Source organism: Gallus gallus, chromosome Z (assembly GCF_016699485.2).
Source record: "Gallus gallus isolate bGalGal1 chromosome Z, bGalGal1.mat.broiler.GRCg7b, whole genome shotgun sequence".
In the NCBI taxonomy this organism is placed as follows: Eukaryota; Metazoa; Chordata; class Aves; order Galliformes; family Phasianidae; genus Gallus; species Gallus gallus.
In genome coordinates, this window is record NC_052572.1 from 27,453,599 (window position 1) to 27,474,334 (window position 20,736).

Consider the following 20,736-nt stretch of genomic DNA (forward strand, 5'->3'; position numbering starts at 1 on the left):
TTTAATTAGAGCTACCTGATGTTTGTGTAGAGAAGTACTACTGCAAAAAGTCTTTGAAGTGCAAAATAAAGTCAATTATAGTACAGAAGCACATGGCAGTCTGATCTATGAGATATGCAGGTGTCAGTTTGGTAAAACACAAGGTTAAAAAGAAACAGAGACCACTAGAATTGGGAACTGCCTCTCACTGGAAACAGAATTTGTATGTGGAACACATCATCCAGCTGCATAAAGATCTAAGTCTTTGAAGCAAGGATGCATTGAATGGCACGTGTCCTGACATAGTTATAGTAAGGTTGTTTTCAACCACTGGTACGCTTGGAAGGAAAAACATGCTTGTGTCTTTCATTAAGAACCAAACTTTAACCTGATGGGTAGACATTATTGCCATTCTATATAGTGCTTGGAACTATTTCTGATCCTTCACTGTTCCTAATGGGCAAGTGACTGTTGCTAACAAGTGCCTTTCCTTTAGGGTACCAGACGGCTCACACATCTTGCTACCCTTTCACAACTTTTCAGGAGGGATAGAAACAGAATCATTGAGACTGGAAAAAGCCTTTGAGATAAAGTCCAGTCATCAACCTGACCTACCAAGTCCCATCGCTAAATGATGACCCTTAGTGCCACATCCGCACATCCCTAAAACACCTAAAGAGATGAGAACTTCACCACTTACCTGGGCAGTCATGTCCAATGCTAGACCATTCTCTCTGTGCAGGAAGTTTTCTAAATATCCAAACTTCCTCTGGAGCAACTTGAAGCCATTCCTTTGTGTCCTATTAGACATTATTAAAGGCTGCTTTTCATTTCTAAACTGTTTAAAACAGCTTTAAAACTCCAAATGCTTAAATTGCCATGTCCTGCCTCAGCTAAAAACCATCCATTATGGCCCATCATTCAGGCTGCTCCATCATGTTGCACGTCACAGGCAGCAGCTGACTGGAGCTGAGGAGTACTATCTTCCTGCAGCAGCTTGCTGCAAAGAGCTGAGCATTTCACAGTGTGCATCTCAAAGGCTTCAGATTGCTAACTTATCTAACTAGACCCTGTTTATGAGTCAGAGCAGTTCAGCTTGAGAGCCATCATAATTAAGCTAACATGCCATTCAGTGATCTTATTCACAGACAAGAATTACTGGAAGAACAGAAGTATGAATCAAACAAAGGAAACAGGAAAAATGCTTTCCATAAGCAAGATAAATGCACTTTACAGCAGAGTAATGTAATAAACTGCTTTATCGGCTATGTCTCTTTAATCACAACAAAAAGTAGTTTGTACCTAGACAGAACATCTGGCAACAGAATCAGGCAAACAAATTGCTCTCAAAGAGGGCAATTAAGTCAGTTAACTGACTGCAAATACCTGCCTTTACATTTCTTTCGACAGACATAATACAATACAGACATACCTTTGGAAAACGTCAGCAATCACTACTGCCTCGGCATCAGCTGTGTTTCACAGTTATTGTTGATGAGGAAAAGCCACTGAACTTGTGCTGCTGTCATTCCTAGTAATGGTTTCCTGCCCAATGTGAGAAGTCAGTTTTGTTTTCTGTTTGAGAGGTCATCAGTCTTTGAAACACAGAGGTATCTTTTTCTACTTATAACTCAACGCAGAATGCATTTTAAAAGATTACAGTATAATGGATTTGTACAGCAACACTAGGAAAGCTTCCACAGTTAAGAAATGATATTTTTTTATCGTTGATAGCACATTTAAGAAAAAGAAAAAAAAAGAGAATTTTAGTATCTTAATAAATTATTAAGAAGTATTTATTATGAAAAATAAATATTTTGTCAAGCAATAACAATCATTTTTATTAGAAAAGTCAAACCAGAGGAAAGCATTTTCTGTTCTCTTATTTTGGCATTATTTAAAATGAACAGCTCCAGTTGCCAACTGGAATTTCAATGCAAGTTTAGCGAGGTGAGATTCTTGTTTACAGTTCTGGTACAGCCAGCTTTGGTTATTCATACAGGATATGGAGATACTTGAGATTTGGTTTCTGTTCTAATATTTATTAATTATCCAAGTTTCCCAAAAGAAATCTGTTATTTCTGTGAAACAATTAGCGTCTTGAAACTTAGGTATTTCTAGTGTCCAGAAACTGTATTACTTTTCAATACACCTCTAGCAATCTAATTAATGTTCTGTCATCCATATGCTAGATGATACAATTGTATCACAGTTCAAACACAGAAAAGTCTGTGCTTTTCTTCAAACGTAGATATTCTGAAATATCACTGCTTAAACCAAAGGGCATCCACACTAAGGCTATTGTATTTTTGTTACAATATACTTGTCCAGTAGCCAAGTCTGAGAAAGAAGATGTAAGTGGCATGTTTTACACAATAGATATTTCATAGCAAAGAAATTAGAGCTTTCCTAAAAGTCAGTTCCCAAATTTCAGTACATCCATCTACATACACCTTGTGAAGCAAATCAAAACAGAACAGATTTTAAACAGCTTTTTAACTAAGAATGTGATCTGCAATTTTCTCATGACTCTAACACATGCATCTGTATGGAAAGACAAGGATGATAAGCTTCACCTTTCCTGGGAGGAATCCTCCATGATATAGGTGTATGAGCTACATATTATATACACTTTCATTCTTAGCATGCATCTTATTAACTTTTTTTTGTTATAAAATACACCTGACCTCTTGAATACTGCTGGTAAGTTATTCCAAATGCTAATGACACTTCCTCAGGAATCATATTACAAGGATGGTCAAGTATTTCACTGTGAACTCAAAATATTCAAAGCAAATATATAAATAAATACTACATGCAGTGTCTGGTCCTTACCAGGGACAGATGCGTTATAGCTTTCCCAAAACCTGTATGTCTTTTCTACACATGTTGAAAACTTCATGACTTCCTGTGCAACTTTAAGTAACACATTTAAATAATGCTCTTCATACATATTTGTTTTTTAAGTGGAGACTGGGGATGAGGGTGTCATGGCAATGACTCAATGTTTTGTCAGGTCATGGCCTTGAAAAACTTACTACACATTTACTACTACAGTAGACAAGTAATTTTCTGGGGGTCAACTCAGAACATTGTTCTTTGTAAAGACTTTAATCAAGTTAAAAAGAAAAGCCTATTTGTTAGTAAATTAGACCCACAGTTCATTAAGAGAAATTACATTTGATTTCAGCTTTTAACTTTAAAAGGAAAACATGCAATTTCTGGAAAGTCCATTGAAGAGGTAAGCCAAAATCCTGAGTGAGTAAATACAAGGAACCACAAGCATCTCTCAAAAGCTGGAGGAGATTAAACTATTCACTTCAGTGTACTCTTACCATCCAGAGAGATTTTTAGAAAGTGATTTTTTGTTTTTTTAGAAAAATGTTTTCAATAATAATGAAAACTTGGAATACATAATAATATATGTTACATATATACACAAACTAGTCAGATTCTAAACCATCAAAAAACATTTATTGTGTCTTTCCCAGTAGTTAATCTATATGTGAAACAGAGTAATTAAATTTATGACTTTTTTTGAGAACTTAGTATAAATGACCCTTGTTGCTGCTATGGCTCACATCACTAGTTCACTTAAGCTCTCGGGATCACTTTACCTGTATATTCTTACACAGAAAGAGGTAAGCTGATTCTGCCTAAAATCTGATGTTGCTGATGCAACCTAGGATAGATCCAAATGCCACAGATCCATAGTTGGTGTTGTGGACTGCTCCCACCTCACAGAATTTTGCAAGGATCATGATGAAAAAACTTCAGTGTAAGCAAATAATGCTAATTGACTTAATCCTACTTATAAAGGTTGAAGATCGAAAACTAATTGGAAGACAATTCCAAATTTGAAGGTAAGCATACAGCAAATATTGCCAAAACTGGTACATTATCATAATCAAGAATGATATAATGCCTGCCACCTTGATTTTCTTCTGTACCGTTTTCCTTTCTCCCCTTTCCCCACAATATACAGCAGCAGCAAGAAACTCCTCATGCAGGTGGTTGCCTAAGACACACCACAGCATCTGTTTCCAGTCTCTGCCACCAGCATTGTCTGTAATAGAAATATTCTCTCTCTGTACTCTGCCAGACACCTTCCCTATAGTCACAGCTAAGCCTTAATTCTCCCACTACACCTAAAAGAGAACATGCGTCTGCCTCACTCTACTGCAACCCTGCTCTATATGCTCTAAGCCATTATAAGTTGCACGTTACCTGTTATATTGCAGAATCTTGAATGAAGAGGAAGTATATCAAGATCAGGATGGAGAGAAACATAACCTACTAGGTCTTCTCATTTTCTGGAAGTATAAATAGAGTACAGTTTAGCCTCACTCTCCCTCCTTCATAATGACTTTTTCCTGGAGCAACTTCTCATAGCCACTCATCATTGTCAAGGCAGTCTGCTTTCATCTTTTGTTCCTCTTCAAAAGATCCTAACATCTTGAGCTGAAATTGTGTCAGAACTTTACAATCATGGAAATCTCCAAGGGTTGGAAGAACACTGTTCTCCTTCCTAGAAATAATCAAGGATTCTCTTTATTCAATTCGCATCAGCCTATGTGCTTCAGAAACTATTGAGGTATATTGTTTCCTTGCGACCGAATACCATTTCAGCTGGAAGTAGTGAATAATCTGTCACCAGCACAATACAGTGTAAGCAATAACTACAATAACACTGAGCACTATCTTGCCTGCAAGAACCTATGGTGACAGATTCAGGTAACCATTTCATCTTACATCACGCAAAAAATGAATCCCTCAAAACCTATCCAGATGAAAGAAGGCTAAGAATCTGTCATGCATGTCACTTTCTGCTAGCCCCTAAATCTTGTAAAAACTACCTTCAATATATGACCACTACATATCTGGCATGCATGAACATAAAACAAATGAAAAAAATGAACTCTGAAGCTTTTCACTGGTTCAAGTATGAAGGGTGAAGATGTATTTCCAAAGAGGTCTTAAACAAGAATCAATTTTTCAAGACGTGATTATGCAGGTTCAGGATTTGAGATCACTGTTGCATTCATTGGCCTTTCTGCATATCTTAGCAACCAGAATTGGAAACAGCAGACATCTGTCATCAGAGGAAACACCACCACTCAGAAAAACAAAATAGATAAAATTTTGAGAACCTATCTACAATTATAACACATCGACAATCTTGCAGATAGTTCACTCTTAATTGGAACCAAGGTCTCTATTGACTCACTGAAATGCTGTGTCCTCAGTGCATGCTCCACAGACAATGATTTAACTGAGTTTAACACTCTGAGTCTAAACAGTAACATGCTTGTACATTCTCAATCATTGCTTAGACTGCTATCTCAGTTATAATGACTTTTATAGTACTTGCTTAATCTATATATCTTTCCTTGATAAGTTATTCCAAAATGGGCCTGTTCCACTGGTGAAGAAGTAAAACTAGCTTAGCAGCTTATACCCTTAACAAGTAGATTCAGATCATGTTTGCCCAGACAGTCAAAAGCCAGGAGTCCTGGCCAGTCAGTCAGAGCTCAGCAGCCTTATTTTACAGCAGTGGCTTGTTTCAAAAAAAGTACTCTCAATAATCTCAGCAGCTTCAAAAAAATATTTCTTAATTTAGTTTATATACAGCCCACTCCTCTAAACAAAGCAGACTTCTTCTACCAACTTCTCTAACAGATTACCATCAAATCCTTTAAACAAGGTTCGACAAGTGCGTCTGATCACTTGAAAACTGTAAGATCACAGAAGTGAAACCCTGTCATACCAATTATGTAAAGCCATTGGAAAGAAATCTATGCATTTTTGCAAGCAGGCAAAGCAGGCTTTTCATGGAACAAAAGGAGCCTTGTTTTTTTCCATTATGTCATGAATCCTAATTAGAATCAACGATTTTTTACTGTTGGCCCAGATATGCTTGTTTACATAACTGTAACTTCTTAAAACAGAAATCTGAATGTTAGTAGGAAAATACATCCACTGGTATGACAGACCTTAAAGAATACTGACATTGCATGATGCTTACCTCTGGTCGTTCTTGGAGGCAACTCTGCAAATATTAAATAATAAACAATATAGAAAAGAGTGAAATCTCTTCCTTGAGCTTGTGTCAGTTCATGACCAATAGAAAGCATTCAAAGGGGAAAAAGAGAGGGAAAGTAAATATTTATAACAACTCTTTGTATCAGGAATACATAACATTTCAACATTTCTTGCAGAAACAGCTTTTGAAAAGGAATTTTTATTACAATTACGTCTCTTGAAATGATTTACTTGTGATGTTGAACTTTGTAATGATGCATGTTAATTCTCCACAACTGAATGCTCATGGAATAAAGTTGCTATATATCCTTAAAACAGTGGTAGGAAAGTACCGTAACTCAAACGTAATTCAAAACTATCTTCAAGAGACAAGAGAAACAAGCATTAAGAGAAGATAAAGATGATATCAAAAAGGCTGTTCCAGTGTTTGGCAAGCTCATATGTACTTAGCAGAGCTGACTGAATACCTTGGCAGCTCTAGACAAAATAGTCATGGATCTTCACCAGCTCCTCTTCCCAAACTTCCCTCTCAGCTCAGCAACCTGCAGACTCAATTTGTTCCCTTACAATAACCACCTGCAGAAAGACTTCCCCGTTTCAAAGCAGGCCTGTTCATAAAAGTATATTCAGCAACTTTTTAAGCACTGTTAACACAAGATCAACAGCAATTACAGAACTGTAAAAGAGGACTCCACTGCACTGGCTGAGCTGGTAACACCCTGGTCCAAGAAGCCTCTCTGTATGGAGAGTCCACTGAGACTACATTCTGGACATTGCTTAATCCCTACACCACCCAAGTCCTTTGAAAACCTACCCTGCATTTTATCTGTACCTTTAAAAGTGCACAAGCTTTCAGTATCTCCGCAATGCCACCTCAGCTAATTGATACAAATGCAATGAAACAGAATTGCTTCGGGGACCAAAACGATTCAGGCTGATTCTTGTATTCCTTGCATTCTTCAGGCAATTGTGGCTGAAGATTTAAATGTATGTATAAAAAAAATGCATTCAAGATGTGTCAGTGAAATCAGTGGGATTGCCGAGGAAACATTCCTGGCTGAAGGATTCTGCTTGAAAGAACCTCACTGAAGTCTGGAAGACAACTGCCATGCAATTGAAAGGCTGGGCAACCTGGGTCTTTTCAGCCATGAGAAAAGAAGACTAAGAGGGGATCTGATTGACGTTTACAAATATCTTAAGTGTGGGAGTCAAAGGGACATGGCCAACCTCTTTTCGGTGGTCTGGGGGGGACAGGACAAGGGGAAACGGCCATAAATTGGAGCATAGAAAGTTCCACACCAATATACAAAGGAACTTCTTCAGTGAGGGTTACAGAGCACTGGAACAGGCTACCCAGGGAGGTCGTGGATTCTCTTCTCTGGAGATATTCAAGACCCGCCTGGATGCCAACCTGCGCAGTCTGCTGTAGGGGGTATGTTCTGCAGGGGGGCTGGACTCAATGATCTCTGGAGGTTCCTTCCAAACCCTACAATTCTGTGATTATGTAATTCTGTGCAATTCACTCTATAAAAACTCACAGGACCAAACCCTCTGCTTGATCCCTTTACATATTGTCACTTATATCCTCCTAAGTAGGAGTAAAAACATATTAAACAAAACTTGAGTGTTCAAAAACATAAATCATAGAATACCTTAGTATCTCTAACACTTCAGAATATATCTGCATTTTTCTCACAAGGTATTTAAAAAGTGCAAAAGTGCATTAATTAAACCACTGATCCTCAGGAAATCAGCGTCAAATACCTGAATAAAAACTGTCGGTGTGTTTACCACTACTTTAAAACCACACTTCCTTTCTGAAGAAATAACATAGTAATACACAACATAATCATAACTGGCTGTCTGTCCTTCTCACTTTCATTCCTCTATGTTAATTTTTTAATAGAATCATGTTTTCCATGAATGGCTTCTGTTTCTATTTCTGCTGTGACTATATCACAACTTATGTTTCCTGTTTTCTCACCAGATACCATTAGGCTTTTCTATCAGCAAATGGAAAACTTCATAATTTATTTACTCCGTTTCTGATAAGTTCAGCCACCAACCAACCAGAGATGCCTGAAAGTGCAGAATAGAAGTTATGCAAAAGAATGTTATGACTTTGTGAGTAACCCAATTTCTTCATTCTTTCACACAAACTTGTTCTAAAACCACACCCTTAGCACTGTCACTCAGTTTTGATTTCAGATAATTTTCTCTTTCTTCAATGTTCTTTCATCATTCCTGCCCTCATTCTTTGTATTGCTGACTCCTTTCACTCATGTGCTGATGACTTTCTCTGATGTCTTTTCTATGTGCTACTGCCTTGAACTGTTTTATAGACTCCTAATAAGTACTTTTTCTGCTGTTTCTCTCCTCATAAATCTGACAAGGAGTACCTGTGGAAGAATTGAAATTAATGGTAAATTCTGATCCAATACATCCCAAGAAAAGAAAAAACAATATATTGGATATTTTTTAAAAAGAGATTCTGAGAGCAGAGAACCTGAATTCAGACTCTGGTGTATGACACTTCCTCTGCCTCATTCTTTAAATTTAAGAGTGAAGTCTGAGATGATACCTCCTCTCTAAAGACCAGCAGTTTGAAATTCAAAAAATTAAAGAAAAAAATTCCTCTACTTAGTTTATAAGCAAACCTTTAGAATAAGTCAGAAATAATAAGAATGGAATGGTCAATGAGACAAACACAAAAAACAGACTCTTTGCACCAACTTACATTTCAGAACTTTACAACATTTCATAGCAATTTTTAAAAAAAAATTTTTTTTCCAAGTAACAATCAGCAGTTATTCCTAGAAAAAGTATATCCATTGTTTCCTTAGGTTGTGCTAAGGACTGGGAACAGCACTGGTTGAGAGCACTTTCTGCTGCCACCAAAAGTGCTCTTTGTGAGGTAAGTTAATTGTCATCTAAAATACAGCCTGTGTGTAAAGCCAGCAAGGAATCTGAATGAAGGAGTTACCTGATGCTTCACTGAAGTCCAAACATCAGCTGATGGTGGAGTTTCCTGGCTATGTTGTTACCTTTTATTATATATGCAGGAAACTAGCTTGTAGCATCTCTAAATAAACCAGACAGAATAGTAGAGCTCTGTGGGTTGAATGCTCGCTAGTAGCAGAGCAGAGAACTTGTCCTGTGTCATTTTTCCTACTCTATTCAGCACAACAGAGCTTAGAGGCTGTTTTTTCGTTAGTAATGAAACAAGCTATTGCCCTAAAAAATACACAAAATACATAGGTTAAGGAGGAATAACACGATGAAATAATATTTTGGGAAAAATTGTATCATTTATTCTGCACCACTTTTTCCCCATGTGTGATCGACGCAGTTCCAGAGTCTGACGATAACTTAAGCTTCAATTTTTGAAGTTTACCATCTCATTTTTGCAGTCCAAAAGGTTTTTAAATTTAGAAAAAAAAAAAAAATTGTCAAGCATTATCTGTCAGTACACAACAATTTAAAGAATACCTTCCCTTTCTATCTAGATAGAAAGATTATTCATACAGACTACCTAAAAAAACCCCACAGTATTACATTCAAGAAGCAGAATTACAACTTCTGAGCGTTCTTGTAAGTAATAGTCTTTTAAGGTTAAGAGAAGCAGAATTCAGACTTACTGTGCACTTGTTCGGCTTCTCTCCTGAGTGAACTCTCATGTGAATCAGCAGTTTATACCTTGCATTGAATGGCTTGAACCTTCTAGGACAGCCTGCCCAGAAGCACGTGAAGTCTTCTCCCTTCCTCGCGTCTATATGAATCTTCTCAATGTGTCGCACAAGTTCCTCTTGCTGGTCATACAGCATGTTGCAATCAATCCAACGACAGCCATGTTTGCCATTAAAATCATCCAGGTCTCCATCTTCCTCAAGCTGTGGGTCTGGAGCAGAAGGAGGCACATGCAGAGGATGCATATGACCAGAGAGGCTGTGAGGAAGCTGGTACTGGTAAGCATGGTATGGTGGTGGTGGCCCTTGCGGAGTAGGTGGCAGCAGTGGGGGTGGAGGAGGCATATCAATAGTGTGACCTGAGAAGTCATCCAATTGTTCATTTTTCAGGGCACCCACTGCTTGGCTGTCCATGGGAAACATGCCCTGCTGGATCACCATATTAGTCATCATGTCTGTCTGCAGGTTGACTTGCTCCAGCTGCTGCATTCGCTGGTACTCACCAGCCCCATTCTCAACAAACTCTGGGAAGGCAATGTTGCAATTAGCCATGAGAAGGCCTTTCTGGTAAGCTGGGACAGAGCAGTTTTGGGGTATACAGCTGCCTCTCACTCCCAGAAAATGCCCATAGACCTCAGGCTGTGGAGAAACATTAGCTGGTGAAGTCCTGGAGCTGTTGATATAGGCCACTAGAGAAGTAGGGGACGTACGAATGATTGTATTGAAGTCAACCCCAATGCCATCGGACAGAGGAGACAGAGAGAGTGCTTTCTTTTTGGAGCGGGCAGATTGAGACTGGGAGGAGGAATTACAAGAACTAGGATTAGGAGAGTGGCTATTTTCCATGCCAAGAATGCAGGATGGTAATGGGTCAGATATACAGTTACTGGACATAGATGTTGCAGGAGGAAAATTTAGTGAGTCCCCCAGCACACTGCCATTTTGTAAACCTTGATCAAGTGGAAGAGAATGAAGTATCTCATATTCATGTGACCACTCTTGCTTAACAGTCAAAGTGAACTGACTTTCTGAAAAGCTTGATGTTGTAGAGTCCAGAGAATTGTGCGACAACGGTGACCTGGAACAAAGGCATAATAATACACTAAGTAAGTAAATTAATACACTAAGTAAGCAGTTAGACACTTAAACAGTACAAATTTAATGTGTGTGTACTGCTGTAGAGTAGTTCTTCCATCTTCATACACACTCAAAACTGAAGAAAAGCAATGTATAAGTTCTTCCTAACTTCAAGTACTCACATTTTTGCTTTCTCCATTAACTTACAAGGAGGTATACACAGTCAGTGTATATGTAAAAAGACATTTAAGAATTAACTTTAAAACTTAAACTTTTTGGAAAAGCTCATATGAGTGTAAATGGGTTTTAGCTTCTGAAGCCAAAGCACTGTGCTCCTGCCTTGTATGAAGCTCACTGATTTGAGATGGTGGTCTATTATTTTTGCTAGCAAAGAAGGGGAAGAAAACTGAATAAAGAATAAATGTTCAGCCTTTATGACTTTGCCAATTGTAATTCATACAAATATTATTCTGTACAGAAATAGCTCATGATTATATAGGTTATACCTAATTTTAGAAAACAAAAGAAATACATTAATAATGTAGAAGAACTAGCTGGAAGGGTTTATTTAATTTTATTTTGTGATGTATTTCCTTCCAAGTCCATAGTCAGTTTTTTGATGACAGTCATTGGCCTGTCACAGAAAGACTAAAAAGTTTGTTAATGTACTACAGGTATTCAAAACAAACAAACAAACAAACAAACAAACAAAAAGCTCTTGACAATATTTCTCTCTACAGAAAGTTCTAACAAGGAAACACACAGAAAAGTAGATTTGTCTTTATGATTCAATTCTGTATATTGGTAGACTTGAACTTCCTACGAGTCAGTGGTGCCAGTGGTGACATCAATATGATAATTAGTATTTTTGAGGTATACTAACAGTAGGGAGAACCAGGTGTATATCAAGATAAACCTGGAGATCACACAAACAACAAAAAAATCTGCATTTTGGGAGCTAACTCCTGGATTTATTATTTTTGCAATACTCTATTGAAAAAGCACATAATTTCAGTGGTTGTCCAAGTGCACAGAAAATCAGATTTCTCTTTTAAAATGCATTTTTGAAGGTAGACAAGTCACTTAGTCACCGCTTTTCATCTTCTCACATGATAAATAAGATAAACAATAGTTTCACCTATCACACAAAGATTTCAGGTCAAGTAAATTTTACAAATGACAGCTAATAAGTTGTAATGGGTACAGTAAACATCAGATATTTAAAAACATTTCCTAAATTTCTAAGTAAACAATATATCAAATATTTACATGCAGAAATTCAAAGAAAGTCATGCAGACAAGGAATAATGTATTCTTATTTACGAAGGTAAGATACTACAGTTAGTTACTTATAATGTTTTTACTTAATAATTTTATTACTACAGATTTGCAATTTATAGAACAAAACTATGAACCATGAAGAAAATAATCAGAAACAGATCTCAATTCTTTCTTGATAAGCAGAAATAAATCCCATCTCTTTCTTGCTACATACACAGTTACAGCAAGCACACTTACAGAAAAAATTCTATCTGCTTCACTATCTTCGTACTAGGTAAGCAAGTTTTGAGTCCACTTGGGATAAGTAATTTTCTTACAGACTCTGCTTCCGGGGATAAGGTTCCATGAGACAAGCATCCACGAGACATTCTTTTAAGGGTCATTATTGCATATTATGTCTGCACCACAACTCTGTCTGAATTAACTGCAGCTTTAGTGGAGATACATGAAACCACCTAACTTCAGAATTATTGGTAGGTGAAGCCAGGGATCAAGATCAGTCCACACAAGTGAGCATGAATAGAAAAGCTACCTCCTCTGGCCAACTGCCCCTATAATTTTAGTTTCCTTTAACATCATATGGTATAGAATATTTCTTTGGGCCCACTGAGCTAGAAGTAGTTCATCCTCATGTTGCCAGTCCAGATCTACCCGAGCCACTTGTATTCTACCAGCCCAATCCATCTGCTGGTTGTTTTGATGTTCTTCAGTGGCATGACTCTTGGATACAAGTGCATCTAGTGACATACCTTCACAACCACGTTGTCTATCTGGGCAGCCATATCTTTCTGCAATGCAGCAGCCCAGATAGGTTTAGCTCTGCACTGCCAGTTGTTCTACTTCCGTTGCTGTAAACATCTCTGCAGGCCATTTCCCACTATCCATGAGTCAGTGTGGAGGTAGAACACTGTCCACTTTTCTCATTCAACAATATCTAAAGCCAGCTGGATGGCCTTCACTTCAGCAAGTTGGCTCAATTCACCTTCTCTGACAGCATTTTCTGCAACTTGTCACATAGGACTTCAGACAGCCTTCCACCCCCAGTGCTTTCCTATGATATGACAGGCCCATCAGTGAATAAGGCATATTGCTTCTCACTCTGGCAATCTACTACACAGTGGGGCCTCTTCAGCATGCATCATCTCCCCCTCTAATGATATTCTGAATTTTTTGCCTTTGCGTTAGTCCAAGATTACTTCTGAGATTCCTGGGTGACTGGGGTTTCCTACTAAAGATTGAGTTGTGAGATCAGTGTGGCTCATTTACTCCACAAAGCATCAGTTGCATGATCTGTGGAGGGGACCCTCCCTTCAAACTCCAGTGCAGCACAGGCAGTCATAGTACAAAGAGTAGTTGTGCTTCAGTACTAACCACTTCCAAAGCAGATCAGAACCCTTCATATGCTGCCAATATCTCTTTTGCAGTTGAGCGTCGAGGGCTTCAGATCCTCTATATACTAGACCCCAGAACACCAGAGGATGACCTTCAGCCTCCACTGCTGCTTTGTACAAGAGGCTCCAAGTAAGGCATTCCCTCTACCTGCACTGTAGACCACATATTTTTTTTATATCTTGGCTGCCCAGACTGGCCCATGGACTACTGCATGAACTATCTCCTGTTTAATTTGTTTAAAGGCTCTCTCTTCTTCCAAGACACTTAATAGAAAGGGCTTACAGTCAGACTGTAATCTGGAATATGAATTCTCCAAAAATCCACAGTGCCTAAGAAAGGCTGTGCTTAATTTTTTCTAGCTGAGAGAGACATATCTGCTATCTTATAGATCACATCCATAGGGATCTGATGACATCCAACATAACTGACTCCTCTGAAAAGGTGTGTGGGAAACTCAAGGAAGATGAAGATTGTATCTTTTTTGGTGTATATACAAAAATCTGATATTAAATGTAGTAAACTACAGTTTAGTAAACTTTCCCTTCTAGTGCCATCAGTAAAAATCAAGACAAGTCATTTTGTTTTGAGTCAGTTCAATCCACAACCTGTTTTGGATTGAACTACCAGAGCACAGGTAATGATGCATCCTAAAAAGCACAATACAGAGAAGGCTCTCAGCCTGTAACAGATTATAAAATTAGTTTAAGCAACCAGCTTAGGCAAATGCAGTTTAATGCTAAAACAATTTTTTTTAAAGTGTTTACACAATCCATGAATTAAAATCTAACTTGAAAGTTGTTTTACCCTAAATTGAGAGGAAAATTGCTGAAATAGACATTCTTTGTACGACAAATTGATTTTATAAAGTCTTCATGGATAAATCATTAAAAGAGACTCTAGATACACTAGAACCTGAATTCTGCCAGAGCTTCAACTTCAGTTCACCCTTACTAAATGTTTCATTAAAATAAAAACATAGAACTTAGTGTTGACATAGTACACACAGCCATATGTTCACATAAATATAATAAATCCTACAGGTGCATTTAAAACTTCTGAGTATTAAGTAGGTAATAATACTCTAATGATATTTACATTCTATCATTTCTATTCTGCCATAAATGCATGTTTCTTGAGCTGTCATTTTTTACTAGCTTAGCAGTGAATGGTTTTCCCTGGCATGTTTTTAAAGGAAGCACAATTCATTTTCGAAACTGTCCCAGAGGACTCAGTTTTTACTACTGAAGAGACAGAAATAGAACAGATCAGAATATCTCAAGCTAGAAGAGACACACAAGAATCATCTAGTCCAACATGTCCCAGAATATTACAGATAGTAGCAAGATTTTCTTCCAGTTACATAATAACAGTTTTAATTATTTCAAGCCCATTCCTTAGCTTTCAATAAAGTGATATAGTCAAATGTAAATTGTTAAGAGAATAAGGGGTCTTTTGTGAACAAGAACAGTTATATTTTAGGCTCAGGAGGCAACTATTGCTCAATTCACATCTACAGAATTGGCTGTGTAGTTTCTGACATAACACTCAGGATTGTTTTTTTCACTGTATTTTTAACTAAAGTGTAGGGATGTGCTTACTGTGCCTGTATGGAGGCTATCTAAGCAACTGTTTTCTCTTCACTCGTGTTTATCTGTTGTACTCATAGCTATAATTTCAAAATTCATTTGAGCATATGGAACATATGTTGTTAACTGCTCGTTCAGTGCAGATAGGGAACAACTGATACAATTAACTTAATGATTCAAACAATTTTAAAGCAGACATAGTTGATGAGAGGAGAAAAACGTTAGTGGGGTATTAGTGTTATTTTATCAGACATTATTGTCACTTGGTTAACGTCAGCATAACACTCCTAACGTTATGGTAAGCTTAAAATACATAACTGCCCAAGAAGATATAACATTTAGAGTATTTCTACTTTCTCCTCAATATTTTCAGTTTCTGACTTCTATTTTTTTTCTGTACAAAAATATGCTTAAGTGATTATAAAAGTCTTCATCTAAGAAAAAAACCCCATCAAGCATAGAAAAGTTCTAGCCACATTTCCTCCTTGATATGAATTATCCAAACCACTGTGATTACAGATTTAAATTAGTTTGAATTAAATTTGCCATGGCATACAAGAGCTACAGTTAGGTCATTATATCAGAAAGGCTGCATTTAAAATGATATGAAAATTTTTAAAAAATTAAAGAATAAAAAACATCTCTTCTTTAAGTACTGAAAAGAAAAAAGTTAACTGAGGACCTTGTATCTGATGGAGGAATACTCAGGCCAGAAACATCCATAGACCTTTGTAAGTGAGGGCTGATCTGACTGCATGCTGTTGAAACTTGACTAGCAGGAGGCAAAACAGGTCCCAGCTGCTGAACTGTCATGGGACTGCCGGTGATTACTAGATCGCTGCAGCTGCTTTTTCCAATAGACATGCACTGGGATCCATAACCAAGACGTCCTAAAAGCAAAAAAAGGTGGGTTAGTATTCATCTCTCATGAGCACATAATGAAGTCACAGAACTTACAGTGTTTGTACAACAGGAATAGTGACTTGAACTGAATGTCTTCAGAGGAGAATGAAACAGAGGTTCAACACAAGGATTTTGCAAACTTCTCCAAACACAAAAAGCAATCTCCAGATAGGATTTGATGAATGATGCACATTTAAAACATGTTGAAGTACATGAACTAAAAACCAGATATCATCGATAAACACCAGAAAAAAACACCACTGAAACAGTCTGGGAGCAAGATCAGCTCTCAACTGAGGGAACGCCAAATCATAAAAGACCTTTCTCTAAGGAATGAAAGAGGGAACAAAAGGAGGTTGCAGGAAAACCACCTTGTATTGTGCAGAACCTCACAGCTCTAAGAAACTGAAAGTCATTACATCACTCCAACCACTATCTATCAAAAAAGGGAGGGGACTACGGGCATGCATGCAAATTGCTATCTCTGCGATAGGTCTGGGGTGGCAAAATGCTGCACATGCTGCATAATTTTCCCCACAGCCCCGCGTTCCTCAGAGACCTGGAGAGAGGGCGTAGAGCTGGATCAGAAAAGGATCCTGGACTTTCATTAGAAGGCCACAATCTGCTCTCAGTCCCTGCTGTCATGACGCAAAATTGATGGCACAATAGCACGGAACGATTATATAGGAGTAGTTGGCAAGTGGACACAACTGCAAAACACTGTGTACTTTGTGATCTGACTTAGGCGGTTTAATTCCCCCGAATTAAAACACATAAAAATGGGTAAGTTAAAATTTAGGACATGATATGAGACTGGCTGGGTATTGGAAATAAATTAAAATTAGATAATTATTTCCATCATATTTGGAAGTTAATAATTAGATGATTCTCATTTCTAAAAGCTTCTCTGTGTTCAGACTACTACCCAGAGCAGGATAGCAGTATCAGGACAAACAGCAAGAAGTACTTAAAGAATTTAAGCAGGGTTTTGTTTTTTTTTTTGCCAATTAAATCTACAACTCACCTCTTTTTCACAAGTGTTTTCAAATGGCTTGAGAACTCCATAAAGAAGTACATGAAGACACTCAGAGTGCTCATAGTCACAAGAAGGAGAAGAGTCTATCTTAAAATTCTATTAGTCAACATAGAAACTATCATCTGAAATTGCTATTGTTAAAAAAGAAAGCAAGACCTGTTTCAGAGGTCTGTACTTTCTCATTTTCTTCTTCTCATTGACAAACCACTGATTTCTCACATGTATGTAAGGAGTACATACATGATCCTCAGATCAAATTGTCCTTCAAAGATGTTAGAAGTGGATCACATTATATACTGCCAAAATGTACTTCTTGGGATGAAATATGACAGTGATTTTTAACAAACACAACTTGCTCATTGCTACTATTCAGAAACGTAAGTTAACAATGTTGCATCTAGTTGAAAAATTAAGCATAACGAATGACAGCAACGTTTAGGAACTGAAACTGAAATTTAACAAGAAGGACTGGACACTTCCAAGGGAAAACATGTACACACAATTCCTTGTACTGCATTTAACTTCATTTGGGGTACCAGAAAAGCAGCTTTTAATCTCTGTGGGACTACTCTGTGTTTTTGACAAAGATGTTCAATTAAATGAAAAGAATAAGAGAAGGCAGTCTATTTTCTTTCCTGTGCAGTAATTTGCATTTTGAACTCATTACAGCTGCATCAGTGCTACTCAGTAGTTGTTTCCACAATGTTAGAGGGAGGTAAAAGGAAACTAGCCAGCAAAATTATTAAGTAAAAAGCATAAGCTGATCCTAGTAATAACATGAATGCTTCCTCATATTATTTTAGCATGACACATTCACATGACATAAAATACACAATGTTATATAATATACTTATGTATGTGTGCATATCATGTACAGTTAGCTGTTTTTAAGAAAGGTATTGACATTACCTAGAAGCAAACACCTTCTGTGTCAAAGCATATATAAGGCAGTGAAAAATGCTAGAATAATATAGAAAACTGCACCTGCAGCTCAAAAGGCCAACCGTATCCTGGGTTGCATCAAGAAAAGTATGACCAACAGTTGAGGGAGGTGATTCTGCTACTCTGTTTTCATGAGACCGTACCTGGAGTACTCTGTCCAGTTCTGAGGCCCTCAAGACAAGAAGGACATTGAGCTGTTGGAGCAGGTCCAGAGGAGGACTGCAAAGATGATGGAGGGCTGGAGCACATCCCCTGTGAGGACAGGCTGAGAGAGCTGGGGCTCTTCAGGCTGGAAAAGAGAAGGCTGCAGGGGGAACTTTATACCAACCGTCCAGTACCTGAAATGGGGCCTTCAGGAAAGCTGGGGAGGGACTTTTCACAAGAGCGTGTAGCAACAGGATGAGGGAAAATGGCTTTAAACTGATAGAAGGTAGATTTAGACTAGATATTAGGAAGAAATTCCTTACTGTGGGGGTGGTGAGACACTGAAACGGGTTGCCCAGTGAGGTTGTGGATGCCCCCTCCTTGGAAGCATTCAAGGCCAGGCTAGATAGGACTTTGAGCAGCCTGGTCTAGTAGAAGGCATCCCTGTCTGTATCAGGAGGGTTGGAACTAGATGATCTTAACAGTCTCTTCCAATGCAAACTATTCTATAGTTCTATGACTGTAAGAAAATTTAACTGTTTTTGACACTGTAGCACAGTTGGGAAGCTTGTAGAGTTTACTGCTTAGGTAAGATAGCAAACTACTATTTAACTTGAGTAAAACTGTTCTGATTCTTTCCTAGATAACAACCTAATGTCCTTCACAAAAAACCCACTTTCTACAAGTTTTTTATAGTAACTATAGTACCAAGCTTATCATATACAGGAAATCAAAAGTCTATGTACTTGTCTGATTTTCATTTGGGGACAAGGTAACCTAGTCCATTCAAATGACAATCTGCAACCAGAAAATGAGATCATTAATTATACATGATTAAACATGATCTTCTTGGAATATAGATATCACAAAAAAATAAAAATAAAAATAAAAAAAATCCCCCCCCCCAAAAATCAGAAAAAGCAGTTATGCCAATCCAGTACTGTTGTAATTGTATTCTCAATACATCCCAGTCTCCCTTGAAGTTTTGCACTTATTATCACTGTATAAACAGCCCGCTCAGTGATACTCAGGATGAAAGCCAAAGATAGTCTGTTCACCTATCACTGAAACAGAAAAATGAGAAACAGAGTACTTTAGAAAGATTTTATTTTGGGGATGACTGACAAAACTAGTATAGAACTCTGACCCTAATAAATATTTGCCAGAGCATTTCTCTGATTCAGAAGCACAGTGAAAAGTTTTTATTCTTTAAGTCACTGGTAAGCATTTGGTTTTTGGTTTTTTTTGTTTGTTTTTTTGTTTTTTTGTTTTTTTTGGCGGGGGGGGTGGGGGGGGAGGATGACCATTCTTCCAATTAAAAGGAAAAGAGAGAGAAAATCAAGAAAGATCCTATAATCAGCTCCCACCATTCAGAGACTGTAAAGTAAAAGACTAGTGCCATCAAAGTCATAGCATTTTATCAACAGTTCTACAGAAGTGTATATGTGCTACAAGACCACAACCATTATCTCATCTTTGCCCTGTGGGTCACCAAGCAGTATTAATTTGATGAGACACGAGCAGACAATCACAGGTGTGTTGAGCTAAGCCAGGGCACAAGATACGAAGCTTATGCTGGCTTTGATCCAGTTGCAGACCACATCTGAATCAGCATAAAGTTAAATGGGAACAATGTGGACACTTGAGATGGCTGGTATAAGGCAAGGTGTCATAAAATGTGCTCAAAAGTTTTGAATGAACTTGACCAGGCAGAATGATTAGGCCCTAGATGAGCATTTGGCATTTCATACACACAGTGCTAGAGGAGCCCTCAGTCCTGAAGCCTGAAAAGTCTGGATCAGTGAAAGGAATTCCTTAATGTCTTGAATTCACATAAGTGGAGATAAATGGGAAACTCTTTGGAGAACATCAGAAGTGTTTGACTGACACTAGAGATTTTCAGAAAAATATATGGAAGGAGTATTTCAAATGAGCAGAATAACTGGTTTCTTTTCTTATACACAAAGATTTAAATCAGGAGATAGCTTAATAAAGGCAACAGTATTGTAAAACAGAATAGGAGAAAGAATCAAGCCCAAGCTGTATGACAGGAAGAGCTGCAGATGATTAGCACATAATTTATTCCAAAGAAACATATTACACATAAATAAAAACCACTGCTTATCAATAACTAACAGTAATAGATAACAAGTATAAACAGTAAAAATATTTTATGGAAATACTTTAATCAATTCACTTCCTCATTCCTTCATTTGCCTATTTTCCTTATTTATTCTCTATAGTTGGTTAATAGGTAAGCTTCACTCATCCTTGACATGCAAAAATATTTCACCACAAAACTTCTGAAGAATGTTCAAAGAATACAGAAAAATATGATTAGTTTAATTTGCGTACACTGACTTTCATCTTAATTCATATTGCTGTCATACTTTTTGGAGGCAGAGCCCAAAATGAGGTTTCTATGTAAACACAATAATACTACTGATTGAAAAACAGTTTCTTTAACTACTACTCCAAGCCAAAAGTAGTACATCACTAATTCTGTCAAGTAACTCATGTTATACAATGAAACTGCTTCACCTAACCTTTGTAATTGTAAACTATGCTTCCCATGTATAAACGATAATACAATAAAAACATTCATCAGCAAAAAAAGAAGCACAGCCAGCAGTCAAATGGAGGTGATTCTCCTCCTCTCCTCTGCTTT

At 37.5% G+C, this 20,736-nt stretch overlaps 1 protein-coding gene across 3 annotated transcripts in view; it reads right to left on the minus strand.

Annotated features, from left to right (window-relative positions):
- Window positions 1–20,736, minus strand: part of GLIS3 (GLIS family zinc finger 3) — a 162,358-nt gene that overhangs the window by 102,518 nt on the left and 39,104 nt on the right. For all 3 annotated transcript variants that reach the window (XM_003642989.6, XM_004949062.4, XM_040656276.2), the window contains exons 2-3: window positions 15,726–15,933; window positions 9,660–10,785 (exon numbers count right to left, since the gene is read on the minus strand). In XM_003642989.6, coding sequence (XP_003643037.3) covers window positions 9,660–10,785; window positions 15,726–15,907 — 1,308 coding nt within the window. In that variant the 5' untranslated portion in view covers window positions 15,908–15,933. The remainder of the gene's footprint in view (window positions 1–9,659; window positions 10,786–15,725; window positions 15,934–20,736) is intronic.